Below are 20,298 nucleotides of genomic sequence, written 5' to 3' on the forward strand. Positions count from 1 at the left end.
TCTCCTTGCTTAAAGCCAAGTCTTCTCAGTACCCTTCAGATAAAATCTTAACTCAGCACGGCCTGAGGACCCTTTAAGTTCTTGCTCCCTCCTTCCACACTTCCAGCCTTAAGGCATTGTTTGGAATCCCGGATATAGTACCCATATCTTTTCTCTGTGGTGATGTCTGCCTGGAAAACTCTTGTCTCCCTCCCAACCCAAATTTGTCCCTGACTCACTCTTATTTATTTGGGAAGGAGCCATGACTTAGATGTCACCTCCTATAAAAAGACTACCCTGATTGCCCCTTTATAACCCAGGCTAAATGCCTTTCTGCCCTGCTTCCCCAGACCCTGTATCCCTTCTCCTGATCATAGCAATAATAATAGTTAACAATTTTTGAGCATTCATTCTGTGCCAGGTGCTGTACTAAAGTCACTTGAGTTATTGAAGCAATATCACACAGTAATTAAAGGTGCAGGCTTTAGGACCAAGACTATATGGATTTGATTCCTGGCCCGATCACTTAAAGGGCTGTGAAACTTAGGCAAATTACTCAACCTCTCTTGGCATCTCAGTTTCCTCGTCTGTAAAATGGGGATAAGAATAGCACCTATCTCAAAGGAGTGTTGTACATGTGAAGGGCTCAGTACATGGTAAGTGCTTAATAAATGTTAGTTGGTAACTATTATAATGTTATGTCCTTGTAATGACTCTAATTCATAGGTGAGCATCTAAAAGGTAACTTGACTTCGCCTTGATTATATAGGTAAGTAGCATACCTGGGACTTGAACTTGATGCCAAGGTCCATGCTACACTGCCTCCCATTGTAGAACCCATCACACTGTAATAGTATGGTAAATAGTAATAACTGTTTACTTGTCAGCCTCTCCCTCTAGACTGGATGTTTCACGAGGGTCACTGCCATCACACCAGTCCAGAGACACAGTTGAGACCCTAGTTACATGAATTAATGATGCTGAACAGCTCAGACAAGCTATTCAGAAGATGGAGGTGGCGGTCATAACACCCTAGCTTCCCCTGCGGTGTGCTTGGGAAAATGTCTCAGTGACTTCCTAGGATTAGTCTCTTAGCAGACAAATATTTATTGGTCCAGAAACCGGAGGTGCTCTTAAATGGGAAAAATCACATTAGGAATAGCAGGCAGGATACCCCCAGATAAGCATTCCCCTAAGTAAGCCCTGTCCTTGGCTAGGCAACCTCTTCTAGTCTTACAAAATGCCTCCCCTCATCATCAGCTGCCCCTGGTATTGAGGTACCCACCTGCCAGCTCCCTGTTTCAAGGAAATAGAGCATCAAAGACCTTAGTGGCTTCAATATGAGCATAAACATTACCAGCTGCCAGAGAGGATGACGTCAAATCCAGGCCTGGCTGGCCATGGCCTTGGAGAGGCTCCCTGCATGGAGAGGCCTGGTACCCTGGGGATCACTGTGAGAGGCAGCACAGGCTGGGAACTGCCAGTTCAGTACCCCGAGGACACATTTGATGGTTCTGTCCATTCTCAAGGACCCCACGACTTGAAATATTTTTCTTTCCCAACCCACTGATGTCAGAAATCAAATAGCTATTCCTTTTCTTGCTGATCCCTTTTTAGGAGCATCAGATCAGCATGAACTTGACAGGGTGACCTCTTGGACTTGATATCATTATACCTAAAGCAAAGCCTGTATGGCTTTGAGGTTAAAAGAGCTGGCTTGAGTCCCAGACTGCCTGGTTCCACCACTTGCCTAAAGATTTCTGACTTTGGACAATTTCCTGGGGTCATGGTTTACTTATATGAGAAGTGGGTAAAATAGTATCTAATTCACAGGATCTTGGTTGGGATTAACGTATACTCAGTGAGTGCCTATCATGTACCAAGTGCTGGGGTCATACTGGTGAACAAAACATAGTCCCTGCCCCGTGGTGTTTGGTGCAGGAAAGCAGACAATAAATTAATAAATATTTAATATATCAGATGGTGGTGAGTGCCATGCAGATAGGTAAGGTACAGTAAGGAGGATAGAGTGTCAGGGTGGGAAGGAGTTCTTTCACTTCAGGGTTGTCTGGAGAGGCCTTTCTGATAAGCTGACTTCTGAGCACATCCTTGAGTGAAATAAGGAAGCAATTCATGGGGCCACCTAGGAGAAAACTCTTCCAGGCAGAAGAAATGAGCATGTGCAAAAGTCCTGAAGAAGGAGCATGCGTGGCGTGTCCAAGGGGAAGGCAAGAAGGCCAATGTAACTGGAGTGAAATGGGCAAAGGGGCAAATAGAAAGGATGATGTGAGAGAGGTGGCCAGGGGCAGGGTGTATAGGACCTGGTATCTTACTCTAAGGATTTTGGTATTTACTCTGAGTGAGATGGGAGTCATGGGAGGATTCTGAGCCAAGGAGGAAGATGAACTGTTTTAAAGGATCCTCTGACTGCCATGTAGCAAATAGACTGTATGAGGACTAGGTAGCAGGGAGACCAGCTAGGAGGCTGTTGCAGTTGTCCAGGTGAGGGATGAGAACATCTTTCATCACACTGGTAGCGGCGGGTGGTAGGAATTGGTCAGATTCTGGATACACCTGAAGGAAGAGCTGGTAGGATTTGCTGATGAATTGGATATAAAGTGTGTGTGTGTGTGTGTGTGTGTGTGTGTGTGTGTGTGTGTGTGAGAGAGAGAGAGAGAGAGAGAGAGAGAGAGAGAGAGAGAGAGAGAAGAGTTAAAGATGAGGGGCACCTGGGTGGCTTAGTCGAGTATCCGACTTTGGCTCAGGTCACAATCTCACGGTTCATGAGTTTGAACCTTGCATCTGGCTCTCTGCTGTCAGTGCAGAGCCTGCTTTGGATCCTCTGTCCCCCCCTCTGGCTGCCCCTCCCCCATTCATGCTTGTGTGTGTGCTCTCTCTCCCTCCAAAAATAAACATTAAAAAAAGTGACTCCAAAGTGTTCACTAAGTGAGGCGAGGAAGACAACTTGCGTAAAGTGTTTATCAATCATGATATGGGCACAAAATAAATGTCCCAAAAATATTAGCTATTCTTTGTATTGATGATTTGCATTTCCTGGACTGTCTAAACTGTCACCTGAGGCTTTTGAAATGTTGAGCTTACCTGGCAATAAGATCATAAGCATCATGCCTAACTCTGTGCTGTGAGCCAAGCCCATGATGGAATCTTTACGTAGCAGTACCACCGTGCAAAGTGTATGAAAGCCCTATGAGAAAATGAATACTTGTTGAATTTTTAATGTATTTCAGACATTTTTCATTTAATCCTTTCTCCATCACCAGAATGTAAGTTACATGAGAGATCTTATACCTGGTTTGTACTGCTACACATGCCTGGCACATAGTAGTTCCTTAGTTAATATTTATTAGATGAAATCTCATTGTTATAGTTGGAAGTTGAGTAACTTCCCGAGGTGGAGCTGGGTTCTGATAAATATTTATTGGATAAAGGGTTGAATACATGGGTATTACATTACCATTTTAGAAAAGAGGAAACAGCTAGTGGCAGGCCAAAGATTTCCTGACCCTTGAGCATGGACGCTTTCCATGGCCACACTTTGGGGCCTCATATACTCTTTGGCTGTGTTTGAGGATACCTAGGAATTTGATGATCCTGACATTACCATATGGTGTACCATAATTTGTAAAAACGCTGGATTGCTCAAAGATCTAATGGTAGATCAGACTGTGATGCTGTAGTAACACAATTCTAAATTTTTGTCTTGATGAAACTGCATAGACTTACAGCATTCATTTTTTAAAAAATCTTTATTTTTGAGAGAGAGAGAGAGTATGTGTGAGCAGGGGAGGAACAGAGAGAGAAGGAGACACAGAATTCGAAGCAGGCTCCAGGCTCTGAGCTGTCAGCACAGAGCCTGATGTGGGGCTCGAACCCATGAACCATGAGATCATGACCTGAGCCGAAGTCAGACACTTAACTGAGCCACCCAGGCACCCCTCATTTTATCTCATTTGCCCAAGGTCACATGGCTGTAAGGGATGGAAACAAAATGTGAATTCAGTCTTCCCACACCAGAGCCCCTGTTTGTTCCCCCTATTCAGGGGTTTTTAACCTGGGGCACAAGTTCTGTTAGGGGGGTCTCCAGATGTACTTTATGCTACCTTCTTCCCCCAACACCGTGTGCTTACCAGCAGGTGCATTTTTTGGGAGAAAGTGTTCATAGCTTTCTTTACATTCTCCAAGGGGCCTATGATCCAAAGGTTTACTTTCACTTTGTCTTAGTATCTTTTTCTGTTTTTTGTTTTGTTGTTGTTGTTTTTAAACCCCAAATTTATCCTCTCACAGTTCTGGAGGCTAGAAGTCCAAAATCAAGGTGTTAGCAGGGCCATGATCCCTTTGAACTGCCTCTATAGGGAAAAATCCATTCCATGTCTCTTCTAGCTTCTGGTGGTTGCCAGCTTCTCTTTTTTTGTGGCCACATGACTCCAATCTCTGCCTCAGTCTTCACACTGCCTTCTCCTCTATTATTGTTATTTTAACTTTTATTTTTAAAACTGCTTTTAGATGAGAAGGAAGAAAAAGGAAGGAAGAAGTGGGGGAAGGGGGTTGTAGAGACAAAACAGATGCCAATTTTTGTTTCCAGAGTTTCAAGGGAGAGAAGGCTAACATGACTAAAGAAGCCAAAATTAAGGATGTTGAGGCAGGATCAGAATCCAATCTTCTGGCACCAATTCCAGGGCTCCTTCTGGTTCCCGTTACTATTCATTCATTCATTCATTCATTCATTCACTCGTTCATTCAACAAATTTGTATTGAGCACCTGCTACGTTCCAGGTACCATGCCAGGCTCTGGGAATGCTGCTGTGGCAAACTCTGGCATCACAGAGTTCATATTCTAGTAGGGAAGACAGATAAAGTAATAATGATGACGACTATTATGTCAAGTGCGATTAAAAATGACGTCACAGGACGGGGAGGAATGGGGACGGCATTTGAGATGGGATGTTCTGAGCTCAGAACTTCCAGTTGCTGTCTACGGACTCCAACGAAGACAGCGCTCCCGGATGCCAGAGCGCGCTTCATAAACCTCTCCCACTTCGCCTCGCTTAGCCTCACCAGGGTGGGGACTGTCGGGAGAGGGGCGTGCACACGGAAGGGTCAGAGCGCATGCTCTCTCAAGATCGGTGGCCCTGAGGATTTTGATAGTACGCAGGCTCCTCCAGTTAAGGCGAGAAGGCTCCGCCCAATAGGTGTTTGCTTTTGAGGTTGTGGTCCCGCCCTCCGGCCCATTTTCTACTTCCGCTTCCGGCTCTGAGGCTGTGCAGGTCGAAAATGGCGGTGGCGGCTGCGTCCCGGTTTTCGCGGCTGCTAGGTCGGTCCGGGGCACAGCTGGGGCGGTCCATGTCGAGTGGCGCCCACGGCGAGGAGGGCTCAGGTACTGGAGTTGCGGTCGGCGTGGGGGGCCTCAGCCCCACTCGAGCGAGGCGGGGCCGGACTGTGACCTTGGCCTGGGGCCTTGGGGGAGGGGGGTGAGAACGGGGGCGGGCGCCACACCAGGCCTGAGCCGTCGTACCCCCTTCTGCAGCTCGCATGTGGAAGGCCCTCACCTACTTCGTAGCTCTTCCTGGCGTGGGAGTGAGCATGCTGAACGTCTTCCTGAAGTCGCATCACGGAGAGCACGAGAGACCCGAGTTCGTCGCCTACCCCCATCTCCGCATCAGGTCCAAGGTACGCTCTTGTAGGCTCTTCGAGTGTCCGTTCTCCTTTTATTATAAATGCCTAGTGCAGGTTCTTCATTCTCTAAAATCCTGTGTGCCTGGCGTGTACAACAATTTCTCATTTAATGCTCACAAATAAATTTGTATTTTCTCTGGTTTTATGTAAGGGTAACTGAGACTAGGGGGGGCCACATCTGTTTTTCTTCAAGGTCATACAAAAGTGCCCTTAAGTTTTCTTTTTTTTTTTTTTTTTTTTTTCTGATTCATCCCACCTCTGTTTTCTATACTGTTCTGAAACTGTGGGTTGTATAAGACTTGGAGGTTTGGGAATCTCCCTTACGGAGGCAAAGTCAGGAGGTGATTCACCTTTGTAGGACCTGGGCATTTGGCAGGGTACTAGCTGCATAATGAAGAGACTAACAGCTTCTCTTATTCTTATTTCTGCTAGTTATCTTCTCAACTGTTTTGTCCTTTGCTATTGATGTAGATGTCATCATTTGTTTTCCATTGTTTGTTGTAAATATTCTTAACAAAGGACCCTTCTGGCACTTTAATAACTGTTACATCACTTAGCCCAGGTAGGGCTGGCTTTATAGAAACTTAAGCTAGAGTCTTACATTCAGAATTTTTGAGTCTGAGCCCTACTCCCACCCGTGTACAGTAGAAGCCATATAGCAGGATTTCTCAACCTCAGTACTGTTGACATTTGGGGCTGGTTAGTTCTTGTTGGGGCAAGGGGCTATCCTATGAGACTTAGGATGTTTAACAGCATCCTTGACCTCTACCCACTAGATGCCCTACCCCAGATGTCTCCAGATATTGCCCAATGTCCCTGGAGGGGCAAAATCATCCAGGGTTGGAAACCATGCTTTTCAAAGGGAGCATGCAAAATAATTGAGGAAGGTAGGTTGCAGTTTCCAGTCCAGGGATTTGTTTTATATCTGGAATAAAGCCCAGAAGCCTGCATTTAAATAAGCATCTCCTCCCCCATACTCCTCTTCCATTCTGATACAGGTGATGTGATTCGTAAAGACAGCACTGATAGACTAGTTGCCAGGTATTGTCTGTCACATACCCTGTATCTTAAGCAGTTCATGGCAGTCTCAACTCTTCTCTGGAATTGCCTAATTGACATCTTCACTCCACAGCCCTTTCCCTGGGGAGATGGTAATCATACTCTATTCCATAACTCTCACGTGAATCCACTTCCGACCGGCTATGAAGATGAATAAAGAGAACCTGGACCATAACCCATTGGGGACCACGGCACTGGTTTGGACCATGACTCTGCACACGGACCAGAAAAGTATATGGGACCTTAAGCTCACCTTCCTTACTTGTATCAAATGATGACCAGTATACTGATCTTCCATCCCTTTGCTATGGCAGGAGATGGCTTAAATAAATAACTTAGATTGGTCCATGAGCTGGAGTTGCATTCTTTGGTGGTGTTTTTCCCTCGGAAATCAGCATTAATGTTATTTGTTTCTGCCGTGAAGGTTTATGGCCACCATTTATAGGCCTGTAGAAAGTGTTTATATCAGACGTGTCCTTGGTTTCTTATGCCTGGGGTGGGTAGAGCAAAGGGACCATGAATGGAGCTGATTTAAGAATTGAGATTGGGTCCTGACAGATTTTGGGTGGCAAAGATACTGAGTGGCCAGTAGAATACCTGCAATTAATATCTGAGAGCAGTATCTTTGATTCTCTAGAGAAAGTGCTTCCTGTGTCCTAGCCTTCTCTTGTCCCATTCCACCAGCATTTGTTGAAGAATACTCCTAATAGATAATTTTCTCCAAAGGTGTCAAGTTCTCATCTTGGGGTCATCTCTCAGCACCCTGAAGGCTGAAATGGTCAAACTTTTGGAGAAATGAAGGCAGTATGACACATTTCTGCATATGCCATTGGCTTTATTTGTTTCTGGAATTAAAACCTTCCTATGGCACTAAGAATTAAGGAGAAACAATAGTAATAGTAACAAAGTCACCCTTAAAGAGCCATTCATTCTTCCTCAAAATTTAAAGTCTTTGAAGTAGCTGAGATAGTTGGAGTCACTTTATGGGGAGGATGAAGTCAAAAAAGAATGAAGAACAATCAGAAAAAAATATTCCCTCAGTAGCAATTACAGTGGAAGAACATGGTTGGCTTGGAGCTGGTTTTATTCTTGAGGCTCAATCAGGTAGTAAAGAGCAAGAGGCTACCAGGTTTTGGTATTGCATAGTACACATAGTAAACTAGTACTGCAGAGGTGAGGCAAATGGAAACACAAGGCATGAAAGCCATTTACAGTAAGGAAAAAAAGGATCCCTGCTGTCTTTACCATTTTGTGATCTAACTGCAGCCTGTGCTTGTGCTTCCAAGTCACTATGGAACTGTTGTACTTGTGGCCAGTCTGAGGTCAGAACAGATGTACTTAACTTTGGCTTGCTGCCTGGCATCCCTCAACTGGGTTTCAATGATCTCTTCTAATCCTTGTATAATGGACTGTAACCAGTCAAAAATATAAATGTAGAATGTCTTGAAATGACATTAAGGACTGGCCATGTTAAATATGAAGTAGTCATTGGTAAATTGGAGAGGATAATAGAATTTTTGCCTTCTGTAAACTGTTTCATACTATATTGGGTATATATGTGTGAACCAAATTACTCAATATATGCAGTTTTGGTGATTACCTGACATTCCAAAGTGTGTAAGTGCTCACCTGATCCTGGCATTTTTTTTGTGCAGTTATAGAAGCATATTATTTGTGTAGCTTACTGTGGGAATAAACTTCAGAAATCAGTGAGATTTCTAATTGTTATAGCACACTATTTCACTTAGATAAATCTTCACTTTTCACCTTTAAGTTATAAAACAAAACTCTCCCTTAGTGTCTATATGGGATATGTGGGGTTACAGTGTAATAGCTGTTCCATAAAGTGCACTGAGTTCTCCAGGGGCAAATAATGAAACTAGATGTTACAATTTATTCCATCTTCATGATTACAGACATTCCAGGGCAGGGTGGATACATGAGGCAAATAAAGCAAACTCTTTAACCTTTTAACCAGATGCAGCATTTTGGCAGTTTTAAGATAATACGGGTTGGCTTAATTGACTTGGGTTGAAAACTGGCAACAGCAGATCTTTGCAATTTAGGTTGTTCCTCCATAGTTACTCCATGAATCTTAATTCCTAAACTACACTGTGAGCTCTGAAATGGTTTTTACTGCAATATTCTTCAAGCTTTCACATCTTAATCTGAAATCTGACACCTCTTCTTAAGGCAGGGAACTCTGTTAAAGCTGTTTTCCTGTTGGCTAACCCAGTCCACCAGCAATCTTAACAGTTCTATAGAAATAAAGCCATGCTCCCAAGCATTGATTAAAACTTGTGCTGGGATCCCTTTTCCAGAGCATTAGCTCCCTGAGAGAAGAGATCCTAACCAATCGCTTCCATGAATAATCCCAGTACAATGTACCTCATGTCCTTCAGAGCAAAACTTAAGAGGTTAGGCAACCCTGATCATCCTGACAAGTCTATCAGTGTTCACATACAAAGGATACTTAAAGCTTATCCCAGATCATAATCCTAAGAAATCATTCAGTTTTAGCACATGGAGTTCCTGCAAGATGCCAGAGTAAGAAATCCTCTCAAAGCAAAGAGTGATGGTTCATCCTCTTATACAATTGAGAGGAAATTAAGGAGGAAAGAAAACTCCCTCCTAAACTCATCAAATCGATGGCTATTTTAACAGCCTTAACTGACGAAATCCAGTGTCCTCTATTTCCTGATTCGAGGAGTCCATTTTCAAGGAGACTGTCAAGGTCAAGAAGAGCTTTCAGGCTTTTCTTTGCCATGGCCCATGAATTCCAGTCCTTCAATGGGGATCTCCTTCTCCTTTATTGCTTTCTGATGGAAGGAAAAACACATGAAACAGATCTATATGAAGCTTGAGGACCAAACTTTGTAAATACGATGGCACAAAACTAATAAATCAGATTGGACAAAAAAAAAAAAAAACCATGATTCAAGACCTGTACTTTTTAAAACCTGAGTACCATTACGAAGAAATTAAATGTAAGACCAGAGACAGATTGGAAAGGTGGTGTGAGGAATCGTCAAAATTCAAACGTGGAATTTAAACAGTTATCTCCACTCTACTGTGATGGCCACAAACTCAAATCTGCGTTCCAGGACTTATTGGCTATGTGACCTTAAGGAAGCCTCACTTTCCCATCTGTAAACAGGACAAAGATAGCAACTTGGAATTACCCTGTGGACGTTTTAAATTAACTGGGAGTGCTGTGCCCAGTGCTGTGCTTACAATCTAATTCATTGAACTGGAATGAACATTTCCTAGCTGGCTGGCAGTTCAGAAATCAAACAGGCCAATGAAGGAATTAGAACAACAAAATCAGTCCAGAGACTGACGTCTAACAGGCCAGAAATACTTAACACCGCGCTTCCCCCTCCAAAGTAATAGTGGAATAGTGCACTACCGCAAAAATCAGGGAAACGATTCTGGTGAACTTGCACTGATCGCTTCCTGTTTGGCGGCGTAAGTGTTCCATGTATAAAATAAGAACTATGCCCACTTTGCAAGTTTAGGATGAGGACCAAATGAACCAAAGGGTGCTACTGTGCTCCGTAAGATGTAAAGCACTGCAAAAATATTTAACTTTGTCATTCAGAGAGATACCAGGCAGCCTGGTAGTGATGATGGGAAGACAGCTCCTGCCACTGCCCTCACTGCGGCTTTTCTTCACCCTCCCAATTCCAACTCCCGCAAGATACTACGCGTGTGGCCCGGGACACGGCAGAGAAGACGAGAGGGCCCTGGCCAACTGAGCGCTCACCTGAACACACTGCTGGTAGCGCTTGAAGAGGTCGGTGCACGGGTCCCCGGAGCCGTCCCCCTTGAGGAACTTCTCGGCAAACCAGCGATTAAAGCACTGGTCGTACTCGCGCTTCATGTCAGTGCAGGCCTCCCCTACGCTGTTCATGGCGGCGGCAGCAGTGGCGGCGCGCTCTGATGGCGTCACTCTTAAGCGCGTCGCTCGACTTTACGTGTGGACGCATTACGGCGGCCGAGGAGAGAAATGTGGGCGCGGGCGGTGTTGCTGGGCCATCGGTCCTGGATGGGCCGGCACCGGGGCTTCACCTCCAAGACGGATCCTCAGGTAAAGGCCGGGGGTGTCTAGGCGGGTGGTGAAGCAGGTCGGGACACGGAGCAGGTCCCACCCATGACCCCCATTCTCCGCCTCATCCGCCCAGGGTAGTGGCCGTGTCACGGCTGAGGTGATCGAGCACCTGGAGCGTCTAGCGCTTGTGGACTTCGGCAGCCAAGAGGCCGTGGCACGACTGGAGAAAGCCATCGCCTTTGCCGACCGGCTCCGCGCCGTGGACACGGACGGGGTGGAGCCCATGGAATCAGTATTGGAGGACAGGTAAACACTCGAGGCCGCGTACCCCGAAGCCTTCCTTGTCTGTTGCGCCTTCGCAGCCATTTGAGGTGGCGATTAGTGTGTCCTTTCACGGAAGGGAAAAAGGCCTTAAGCGAGGTGCAAGAACTTTCCCACGGTCACCCCGCGGGGTAAGTGGTTTCATTCCTTCCCTTGTTCGTTATGGATCCTATCACTCGTTTAAAATCCTCCAGGCCTCCCAGTGTAACAAGAACAGTGTTCGAATTGATAACCACCTTCAAGGCCCTACTTGGACATACTGCTCTACTCCAGCTATATTACCTTTCTTACTATTCCTCCAACATCACAAATTCGTTCCTTGTGTAGGATCTTTGCGTTTGCTGTTATCTTTTTCTTGGATAGCCTGTCTCCTTGGCATCTCTCCTCTGTAAGTCCTCTCCTTCTCCAAATGTCCTCTCCCTTTCCAATCACTGACTTCCTTGTTGGATTTTCTTCTCTTTCTTGATTATTTTTGTTGATCTGTCCCTTGTTAATAGAATGTGAGCTCATATTTGACTTGCTTACTTATTGGATCCCTGTCTCAAAATATGTCCTGTACATATTTTCTGGCCTAGTGATCCCTATGGACATATCTGTAAAAGTGCATCCAGTGTTCAGGGTGTCCAGATCTGTTTATAATACAAAACAACAACAACAACAAAAGCCAAGAAGAGGCCCCTGGCTGGCTCAATCGGTAGAGTATATGACTCTTGATCTCTGGGGTCATCAGTTCCAGCCCTATGCTGGGGGTAGAGTTTACTTAAAATAGATAAATGAATTTTTAAAAAATGTGAGGAGTTCTTGGGTAGCTCAGTTGTTTGGGCATCCGACTTCATCTCAGGTCATGATCTTGTAGTTCATGAGTTCAAGCCCCACACTGGGTTCTCTGCTGTCAGCACAGAGCCCACTTCAGATCCTCTGTCTCCCTTTCTCTCTGCCCCTCCCCCCCTCTCAAAAATAAACATTTTTTAAAAAGTATAAGTTTTTTTTTAAGTTCAAGAAACAAAAAGACAGTCTCTAAGTGTACTTCATGGCTAAATACATCATCATACAATGGAATATTTGACAGTGAAACAGCTATATATACTGACATGGAAAGGTCCCAAGATAGATTTAATAAAAAAGGCAAAATTCAGAACATTGTGTTTGGGATTATCAATACTTTAATGTGTAATCTATTTGGTATGTTCTGGTATATGCATTAAGTCATGTTTTGTTCCCTCAAAGAGCATGCAAGAAACTTAACAATGATTAGTTTTAAAGAAGGTGGAAATGCAGAGGGAAGTTTTAACTTTTCATTTTATACTGAGGGCCAGGACGTTTACAAATGCATAAAGAAATGGGATAATAACACAAATAGTGAGGTAGTATAGTGTAATGCAATACAGGGGCAGGTCTTTGACAAAGTAGTTTTTATTATATAAAAGGGTGCAGCCTCTCTCCACTTCTACCAGTTGTTACCAAATCTCAATATATTTTAAAGATTTAAAAATACATTTAAAAGAAACTGCTCTTTTTTGAAAAGCAGACTTGTTTTGCTGTTTGGGACTACAGTTTCTTGGGAAGGGTGGGTATGTAGCTCATAAAAAGCAGGGAAGTCTACAGTTCTGCCCTCCCCACCCCCCTTTTTTAAGTTTATTTATTTTAAGGGAGAGAGAGAGAATCCCAAGGAGGCTCCGCACTGTCAACACAGAGCCCAACAAAAGGCTTGAACTCATGAGCCATGAGATCATGACCTGAGCCAAAACCACGAGTCGGACCCTTAACTGACTGAGCCACCCAGGTGTCCCTGTCTTACCCTTTTCTTGATGTGATTAAAAAAAATACATTCCTAGTATAGGTGAGAGCAAAAAATGATTAGCTGCCATTAGTGCCAATAGAGAGAGACAGACCTTTTTGTAACCATAACCTCTGTGTAAAGTGCTTGCTAGGCTCCTGTTTTCTCCTCCCACCTTTGTTTCTTTCACATCCTTTCTCTTATTTTGTCATCTGATGATCAGGTCTACAGAAGTCAAACAATTTGCCCAAAATTACATAACACTTCAAAATAGAAATCTGATGTCATTCTCTTACCCAAGATTTCAGGCTCTCCAGTGTTCTTTAGGATAAAGACAAAGCTTCACCAGAGCCTACAATGCATCATTTAACCTAGCCCCTGCCTACCTCCAGACAGGGCTGTCACCTTCAGTTCCTTGAGCTCTCCATTCTTTTTCCTTCTTGGAATTCTGGGCCCTTGCCTTTATCCTTACCTCATCCCTCCTATGACTTTCTTTTGCTTAACTTCATTTCCTTTCTTCTTCAGATTTCAACTGCCTCTTCCTCAGGGAGATTTTTCATTTTTCTCTATCAAGTCAGGTTCCCTTTCAGCACCTCTCATGGTATTCAGTACAGCTATAATTTTACATGTGTTTATACATCCGTTTGAGTAATATTTACTTACTTTAATCTCTACACCCAACATAGGATTTGAACTCATGACACTGAGATCAAGAGTCACGTGCTCTACCAACTGGTCCAGTCAGACACCCGTATTTGTAATATTTCATTCTCTGCCCCTCTCCTATTGCTTATCCATGTTCCAGGGAGCTTATCTATTATTGCTCATCATACTCTCAGTGTCTAGCACCAAGCACTCAGTAAATATTTGTTGAATGTTCTTTATTAGTATCTTTAGGAAAGGAGCAAATAGAAGAACAAAGAGGAGTCAGAATTTCCCCAATCATCTAAAGGGGAGCTATAGAGAAGTGCAACTATTACTCAGGGAAGAATTGTGAAAAGGGGATTTGGATCTGGTAGGTGGAATAGTGACCTGGTATTCAGTGGTCTGCAGTCTTGCCATAACCTTGGAAACCAGTTTGGGTTTGTGATTCCATTTTAGAGATGTAGCACTTGTAAGACTTTCATGTTTTTGAACATACTGCCTCACTGATGTTTGAAATGGAACCCAGTTAAGGCAAGTATTAAACCATTTTAGGCCACAGTAGGTGTAAAAGCACTGAGGCTATTAGGAATCTCTTGGCACATTAATACCTTACCCGATCATTCGGATTGAGCTAAAAAGCATTAGCACGCTTACATGCCAGGTGCCAAGATTTTTTATGTGTTATCTCAGTTGTCACATACAAACCTGGAAGGTAAATACTAGTATATGCTTTATAGATGAAGAAACCAAGGCTCAGAAAGCTTATGTAATATGCCCCAGAGTTTCACAGGTTTAGTAAGAGAATCCAGGACTTGGAACTCAGAGCCTCAGCTCTCAAATACTGTTCTAGATATGCCGTCTAGGGGTGCCTGGGTGGCTCAGTCAGTTAAGCAGCCGACTTCAGCTCAGGTCATGATCTTTCAGTCTGTGAGTTCGAGCCCCACGTCGGACTCTGGTGCTGACAGCTCAGAGCCTGGAGCCTGTTTCAGATTCTGTGTCTCCCTCTCTCTGACCCTCCCCCATTCATGCTCAGTCTCTGTCTCAAAAATAAATAAACGTTAAAAAAAAATTAAAAAAAAAATAGATATGCCATCTAAAGTCAGCCTCTAGAACCTTAATTCTCTCTTATCTCAAGAGGGACTCAGATGATGACAGCTCTGACTGCAGCCAAATACTTCAGTACTTAGGCTGTCCCTCAGAGTCTTATTCGAACGGAAAATTCTTAGCCAAATTGATTAACTCTCATTCCAGTCTGCATCAAATTAGAAATTGATTAGGCAGGAAGGAAAAGGCTTATTATAGATGGAAATAGAGTGATGCCCAGAAAAATGACTTGTGGCAGCCCAACACCAGCAGCAGAACTCTTATCTGGTCAGTCCAAGGGCCGATAGAGGTACTTCTTCCTTAGTGCTGCCATAGTGCTTTCCATTAAACTGCTTTTTATTAGCATCTTCGTTACTGGTTAATGTGCCATGTCTATAAACTTTAGAGGGCAAGGATTTCTAGTTCACAGAAGCCTTTCTCAACCAGGATTTTTCATCTGAACCAGAACGCATAAAGATTCAAGTGGCCTTTTTTCAGTGCTTCCAAGGAGTACATAATTCATACTAGCCCAGAGACATAGTTGATTTATTATCACATTGGGTGCCCTATAGCATTTGGGCTTAATCCTCTTGTCAAACCCTGAGAAATGAGGTCAGGTAGACATTTAGTCAATCAGTAATTTAGAGGCACCTAAAAATTTCATTGGGTCCCATTTGGATTTTGTGTGTGATTCTGAGATCAAGAAAAGTTAGGTGACTTGCCAAGTGAACTACTGAGGTGCCACCCTCACAGAGACCCTGGTTTCAGTAGTCTAGGATTATGGAAATAGGAAGGTGTGGATTTCTTCTGGAAACAACTCCATCATAATCAGTATTTAGGTAAAAATGTGTATTTAAAGGAGTGAATTTTTTCTGGAAACATCACTTACATAGGAAACTGGATTACCAAATGAGTGAATAAATCCACTGCTATTACATCTACTGTGGGGAAGCAGTAGCTTTTCACCAACTGTTGGTGGTACCAGAGGCTTACTTCATCAGACTCTTCAAGTGCCCCGGGACAATTCAGTCTTCAGTCTGTAGGGACTAGGCAGGCAATGCATGATTACAGCAGGTTAAGTGCATAGGTGTACTGAGTAGTGGGGACTGAGGTGTGCCTGTGTGCACTAACTCTTTCTGAAAGGAGCAGGTGCTATTCGGCACCCACCTCTTACCGTGGTGAAAATGCAGGCCCAGCATTATCAGATCTTCTTTAATATTTAATCTTCCCAGCAATTCTATGAAGTATTCCACAAATAAGGAAACAGGTACATGGAGAGGGTTAAGTAACTTGCCCATGTGCCATGTGTGGCACTAAGATTTGAATTCAGCTGACTCAGGAGCCCTGAGTCATTTTGTTCTACCACCCAACAGAAATATAAACTCCAGAGGGTCCAGTGGTTACCTTTACAGATAATTTTTATTTTGTTCTCCAAGTTTTCTTAAGCCCCTGTATGGTTTGAAAAAAAAAATCAAGTGCAACCTTCATTTTTCTGGCAAGAGAGTGAAGGTCTGGAAAGATCATTCTTATTCAAGGCCACACAGTTAAGATAGTGCCAGATCCTGGAACAGACTCCAGCTCTGTCCCGTCCATACCATGTTTATTGTGTCTAGCCCTAGGGTAAGTGCCACAAAAGAAAAGGAACTAGGCCTTTCCTAGAAGAACCTTATCATGACAACTCGGCCCTCTGCAGCCTTTCCCTGGATGTTCATGTAATGTCCTTGCCCTTTTGTCCTGTTAGGCTTAGCCCTCAGTCTATGTCTGGCTCTAAGTGGAACGAGTTTGCCTGCTCCCCTATCAGTGATTGAGCAGAGAGACTGCTTATTTTTCAGCTCAAGTATCTAGAAGCAGACTCAGACTATATTTTGCCATGCACTTGTAAACCTTCAAACGGCAGTGAAGCCCCAGTTTGGTTTCACTAGCTTGCCATTTGGATACTTTAATGAAGCCATGAGGCCCAGAGAACAGTGGGAGATTCTTGAGCTATGTAAGGGCAGATACTTTCATATTCATAAAGGTGGCTACAGTGAAAAAACAACTCATCTTATGGGTACAAGGGGTACAGAACTGTGCTCAGACTCCATCCTGTCACTTAGGAGCTAATATCCTTAAACCACTAATAACCACTCTTGAGCAAGTTTCTTCACCTGCCTGGAAGCCCATTTCCCATCCCAACAATCCAGTGGTTTCTTGCCCATCCTTTAGCAGTGACATCACCTATTCTGAACGTCTGTTCCTCACCCAGGCTAGATTAGGTGCCCCTTTCTATTCCCTTGGCAAGCCTTGCTTACCTGTTAGATTTAACACATTTTATTGTAATTGCCTTACCTGTCTTCACCAAAAGCAACTTACCCATGGTTGAACATATCAGTCCTGAGGAATAATTATCACTTACCTCACTGAGTAGTTGAGAGAATCTATCAACTGCAGATTGTTATTTGGTCTACTGTTGACAAGTCCTCTATCTTTGAACAGTAACCACAACTCAAGAATATGCTGCTCCATTTTTTCCATTCTTGACCCTCTCCACCCATGCTCTAGAAGCCTATTCTCTGAGAAGGTAACCTTGAGCTTCTGGTTTTGTAGATGTCTGTACTTGAGATCTGACAATGTGGTAGAAGGCAACTGTGTTGAAGAACTACTACAAAATGCCCATCGAGTTGTGGAGGAGTATTTTGTGGCTCCCCCAGGTACGTTTTGCCCCAAGTGGTTTAACTGTCCCTCAGTGAACTAAGAACATAGTGGTAGCTGTGAGGCCCAAATTTTGCTACATGAAAGTATTTTGAGAAGTATAAAGTAGGAACTAGGTGAAGGTGGTCAAAAGGTACAAACTTCACTGTAGAACAGAATGACTATAGTTTACAGTACTGTACTCTGTATTTGAAAGTTGCTAGAGAGTAGATCTTAAAAGTTCTCACCACAAGAAAAAAATCAGAACTATGTGAGATATTAACTAATCTTGTGGTAATCATTCTGCAGTATATACATATATTAAATCATTGTGTTGTACACCTTAAACTTACACAGTGTTATGTCAATTATTTCTCAATAAAACTGGAACTAATGAAAAAAAACCCGTATTTATTAATAGTGAAAAAAAAAAAGCATAAATCAAATACAGGTGGTGGCATTAAGGTGGCAGTAGAGTCCAGGGGTCATGTTTCCTTCTAGGGACCAGTCTGTAATAGGAATGAACAAAACAGCCCTGTGGCGGGGAGAGGTGTATACAGTGGCACATCTGGAGCTCAAGCTCTGCCTAAAAGGGCATTCACTGCTCCTCATTCAGTGCCAGGCAGTAATGTGAGCCCATATTCGCAGAGAACCCAGACATCTGGCATTTTCGTTGGGGCACCGGGGGTTATTTCCCAAATTTTAAGTACGGGAGCTAATTCAAAGATTTAAAAAACAAACAAACAAACAAACAAAAAAAAAAAAACACATAAAACATACCTGCAAGCCAGATGCATCCTGGGAGCCATCAGTTTGCAACCCTGGTGTTGAGATTTGCATCTTTAAAATTTGCTGTGACTATTATAAATGAAAACTTAAAAATAACTCTGGGCCAATAATAAAATCCAGAATCCTGGGTGGGTTGAACTTTTTAGCTCCTCTACAGATGGGTGGGTCTTCAGAATGCAGAACTGCCGCACCCATCTGGACATGTGGGAATGTGAGCTTGAGCACTCAGGTAGATGGTTTTCCAAATGCCAGCTTCAGTCAGGAGATCACCTCAGAGGAGAACCATTCTAAGTAGTCTCAGAGACAAACATCAGTCCCCCAGTGCAAGGATTACCTCTTTGATCAAGACTAGTCAGTCGAGACCAGTCAGTTAAAGGAAAGCGCTGCTTGAAGCCAGTATGGGAAAGAAAGCTTAAAAACTTGTGGGCTTGGGCTTGGAGTGCCTGGCTGGCTCAGTTAGTAGAGCATGTGGTTTTGTTTTGTTTTTGTTTTTTTTTTTTTTTGAGAGGGAGAGTATCTTAAGCAGGCTCCACGCCCAGTGTGGAGCCCAACATAGGGCCTGATCTCATGACCATGAGATCATGACCTGAGCCAAAATTAAGAGTTGGACACTCAACTGACTGAGCCACTCAGGCACCCTGAGCACATGTGACTCTTGATCTCAGGGTCTTGAGTTCAAACCTCTCATCCAGCGCGGAGCCTACTTAAAAATAATAAAAATTAAAAAAAAAAAAAAAAAAAAAGGTGTGGGCTCAACTCTTAATCAGGCCCCTGGTTCACTAAACTACCTCAGATTAACTGTGAAGAGAAAAAAGATTTTATAATTTATCTCAGAGCCTGATAGTTGTCACTATTTTAACAGACATAGCCATTGATCACATATGTTATTTCTCAAATAGAACTTTGTGTCAGACTTTGCTTTTTGGGAAAGTGAATTTACAATTATTAATGTCCTTCCTTCCACTCCTGTGTGCATATTAACTGGCTAACCTGTCTCTGCTCCTTATTGAAAAGTGTGCATTTATTAGGATTCACTTGTAACTGTTATTCTTTCAGACACTCAGAAATAACAGGGTAGTAGCTACACTTATTTGCATTGCTTACTTTTCGTGACAAACCAAGTGATAAGTTAGCTCAGTTGAGTCAGTTGGGAAACAGGCTCAGCTATAACATCCTTTTTTGTTATTGTTTTCAAACAGGTAATATCTCTTTGCCAAAGCAGGATGAACAACAGCCCTTTTCACACAACTGACTAGCTATTCGTGGAGGCCCAAAGATAGTATTTTGTTACCACGAACACAAATATTTCCACTTTCTTCGGTTACCTGAAAAAAACTGATGTTTAAGTGATTTTTAGTAACTAACTCTCTGAAGACAACATTGGGAGTTACCTAGCCAAAACAAGGCAATGAGTTCCTGCTTCTACTGGAAGTAAAAGGTACTGTCACTTTCTGAGGAAATGAATCAAATATTTATTCACACAGTGTTCAGTATAGGTTATTCTCCTTTATCTCCTCCCAAAACGGTGGTCTACCAAGCTGTACGTAAATCGGTTTTTCTATTTACGTAACTATTAGACAGTGTATCTGATCGCTATATGACAACCTGTGTTGTACTTTTCAGTTGCTGTTTCTGTCATCTAAGAAACTTTGTATCTTTACCAAACAAACTCAGATTTGTTCCTGGGTACTCCCTTTATTCAGAGCAGAAGGCTAACTTTCTCCTAATGTCTGAAGAGTGTTCAAAGTAGACTCTACAGCTTGGGAGCTCCTAACCTACAATCATCCACCATCCCACAAAGTCATTACACTCAAAATGGATACTAGCCATAGCTATAGTTTTTCTGAAAAGAACTTACAATAAAAATAGCCCTGGAATAGCTAACAGTACTATATCGAACACTAAAAATTTGCTAAGAGGGTAGATACTATATTAAATGTTCTTACCACAAATAAATCTTAAAGAAGTAGGAAGGAGACTTGGGAGGTGATGGATATGGTTATAGCTTTGACAGGGTGATCGGTATACACTTAACCCCAAACTCATTGATTCGTATACATTAAATAAGTACAGCCTTTTACATATCAATCATAGTTCAATAAAGTGGCTTTTTAACAAAAAGACCCAGGTCTGGAACAAAGTAGCCTCCCTGTCCCCACCACGATTACTGAATCGAGTAGAATCCAAGATACTGGAGTTTTTTGATTTTGTGTTTTAAGAAGGCTCAGAT

At 43.1% G+C, this 20,298-nt stretch overlaps 3 protein-coding genes across 3 annotated transcripts; 2 read left to right on the forward strand and 1 right to left on the reverse strand.

Moving 5' to 3' along the window:
- Positions 1 to 4,996: 4,996 nt before the first annotated feature.
- Positions 4,997 to 7,083, forward strand: LOC122203427 (cytochrome c oxidase subunit 6A1, mitochondrial). The gene is made up of 3 exons (XM_042910238.1): positions 4,997 to 5,374; positions 5,525 to 5,667; positions 6,806 to 7,083. The coding sequence occupies exons 1-3, from the start codon at positions 5,272 to 5,274 to the stop codon at positions 6,887 to 6,889; spliced, it is 330 nt and encodes a 109-aa protein (XP_042766172.1). The 5' UTR covers positions 4,997 to 5,271; the 3' UTR covers positions 6,890 to 7,083.
- Positions 7,084 to 7,798: 715 nt separating this feature from the next.
- On the reverse strand, positions 7,799 to 10,704 carry TRIAP1 (TP53 regulated inhibitor of apoptosis 1). Its single transcript, XM_042910239.1, has 2 exons — positions 10,499 to 10,704; positions 7,799 to 9,551 (listed from the first exon to the last, which is right to left on the reverse strand). Exons 1-2 carry the CDS (start codon positions 10,643 to 10,645, stop codon positions 9,468 to 9,470), a joined length of 231 nt encoding a protein of 76 aa, XP_042766173.1. The 5' UTR covers positions 10,646 to 10,704; the 3' UTR covers positions 7,799 to 9,467.
- GATC (glutamyl-tRNA amidotransferase subunit C) lies at positions 10,687 to 20,191 on the forward strand. Its single transcript, XM_042910237.1, has 4 exons — positions 10,687 to 10,822; positions 10,917 to 11,089; positions 17,196 to 17,299; positions 19,268 to 20,191. Exons 1-4 carry the CDS (start codon positions 10,742 to 10,744, stop codon positions 19,318 to 19,320), a joined length of 411 nt encoding a protein of 136 aa, XP_042766171.1. The 5' UTR covers positions 10,687 to 10,741; the 3' UTR covers positions 19,321 to 20,191.
- The last annotated feature ends 107 nt before the right edge of the window (positions 20,192 to 20,298 follow it).

Source organism: Panthera leo, chromosome D3 (genome assembly GCF_018350215.1).
Source record: "Panthera leo isolate Ple1 chromosome D3, P.leo_Ple1_pat1.1, whole genome shotgun sequence".
Taxonomy (NCBI): domain Eukaryota; kingdom Metazoa; phylum Chordata; class Mammalia; order Carnivora; family Felidae; genus Panthera; species Panthera leo.

What these genes read in the sequence shown, in the direction of transcription:
- LOC122203427 (XM_042910238.1), top strand. Translation starts at nt 5,272, where the DNA reads ATGGCGGTGGCGGCTGCGTCCCGGTTTTCGCGGCTGCTAGGTCGGTCC. An exon ending in CCACGGCGAGGAGGGCTCAG is followed by an intron (nt 5,375 to 5,524) that starts GTACTGGAGTTG and finishes CCCCTTCTGCAG; the next exon opens with CTCGCATGTGGAAGGCCCTC. An exon ending in ATCTCCGCATCAGGTCCAAG is followed by an intron (nt 5,668 to 6,805) that starts GTACGCTCTTGT and finishes TTCACTCCACAG; the next exon opens with CCCTTTCCCTGGGGAGATGG.
- TRIAP1 (XM_042910239.1), bottom strand. Translation starts at nt 10,645, where the DNA reads ATGAACAGCGTAGGGGAGGCCTGCACTGACATGAAGCGCGAGTACGAC. An exon ending in GCTACCAGCAGTGTGTTCAG is followed by an intron (nt 9,552 to 10,498) that starts GTGAGCGCTCAG and finishes TCCTTCCATCAG; the next exon opens with AAAGCAATAAAGGAGAAGGA.
- GATC (XM_042910237.1), top strand. Translation starts at nt 10,742, where the DNA reads ATGTGGGCGCGGGCGGTGTTGCTGGGCCATCGGTCCTGGATGGGCCGG. An exon ending in GAATCAGTATTGGAGGACAG is followed by an intron (nt 11,090 to 17,195) that starts GTAAACACTCGA and finishes CTGGTTTTGTAG; the next exon opens with ATGTCTGTACTTGAGATCTG. An exon ending in GTATTTTGTGGCTCCCCCAG is followed by an intron (nt 17,300 to 19,267) that starts GTACGTTTTGCC and finishes GTTTTCAAACAG; the next exon opens with GTAATATCTCTTTGCCAAAG.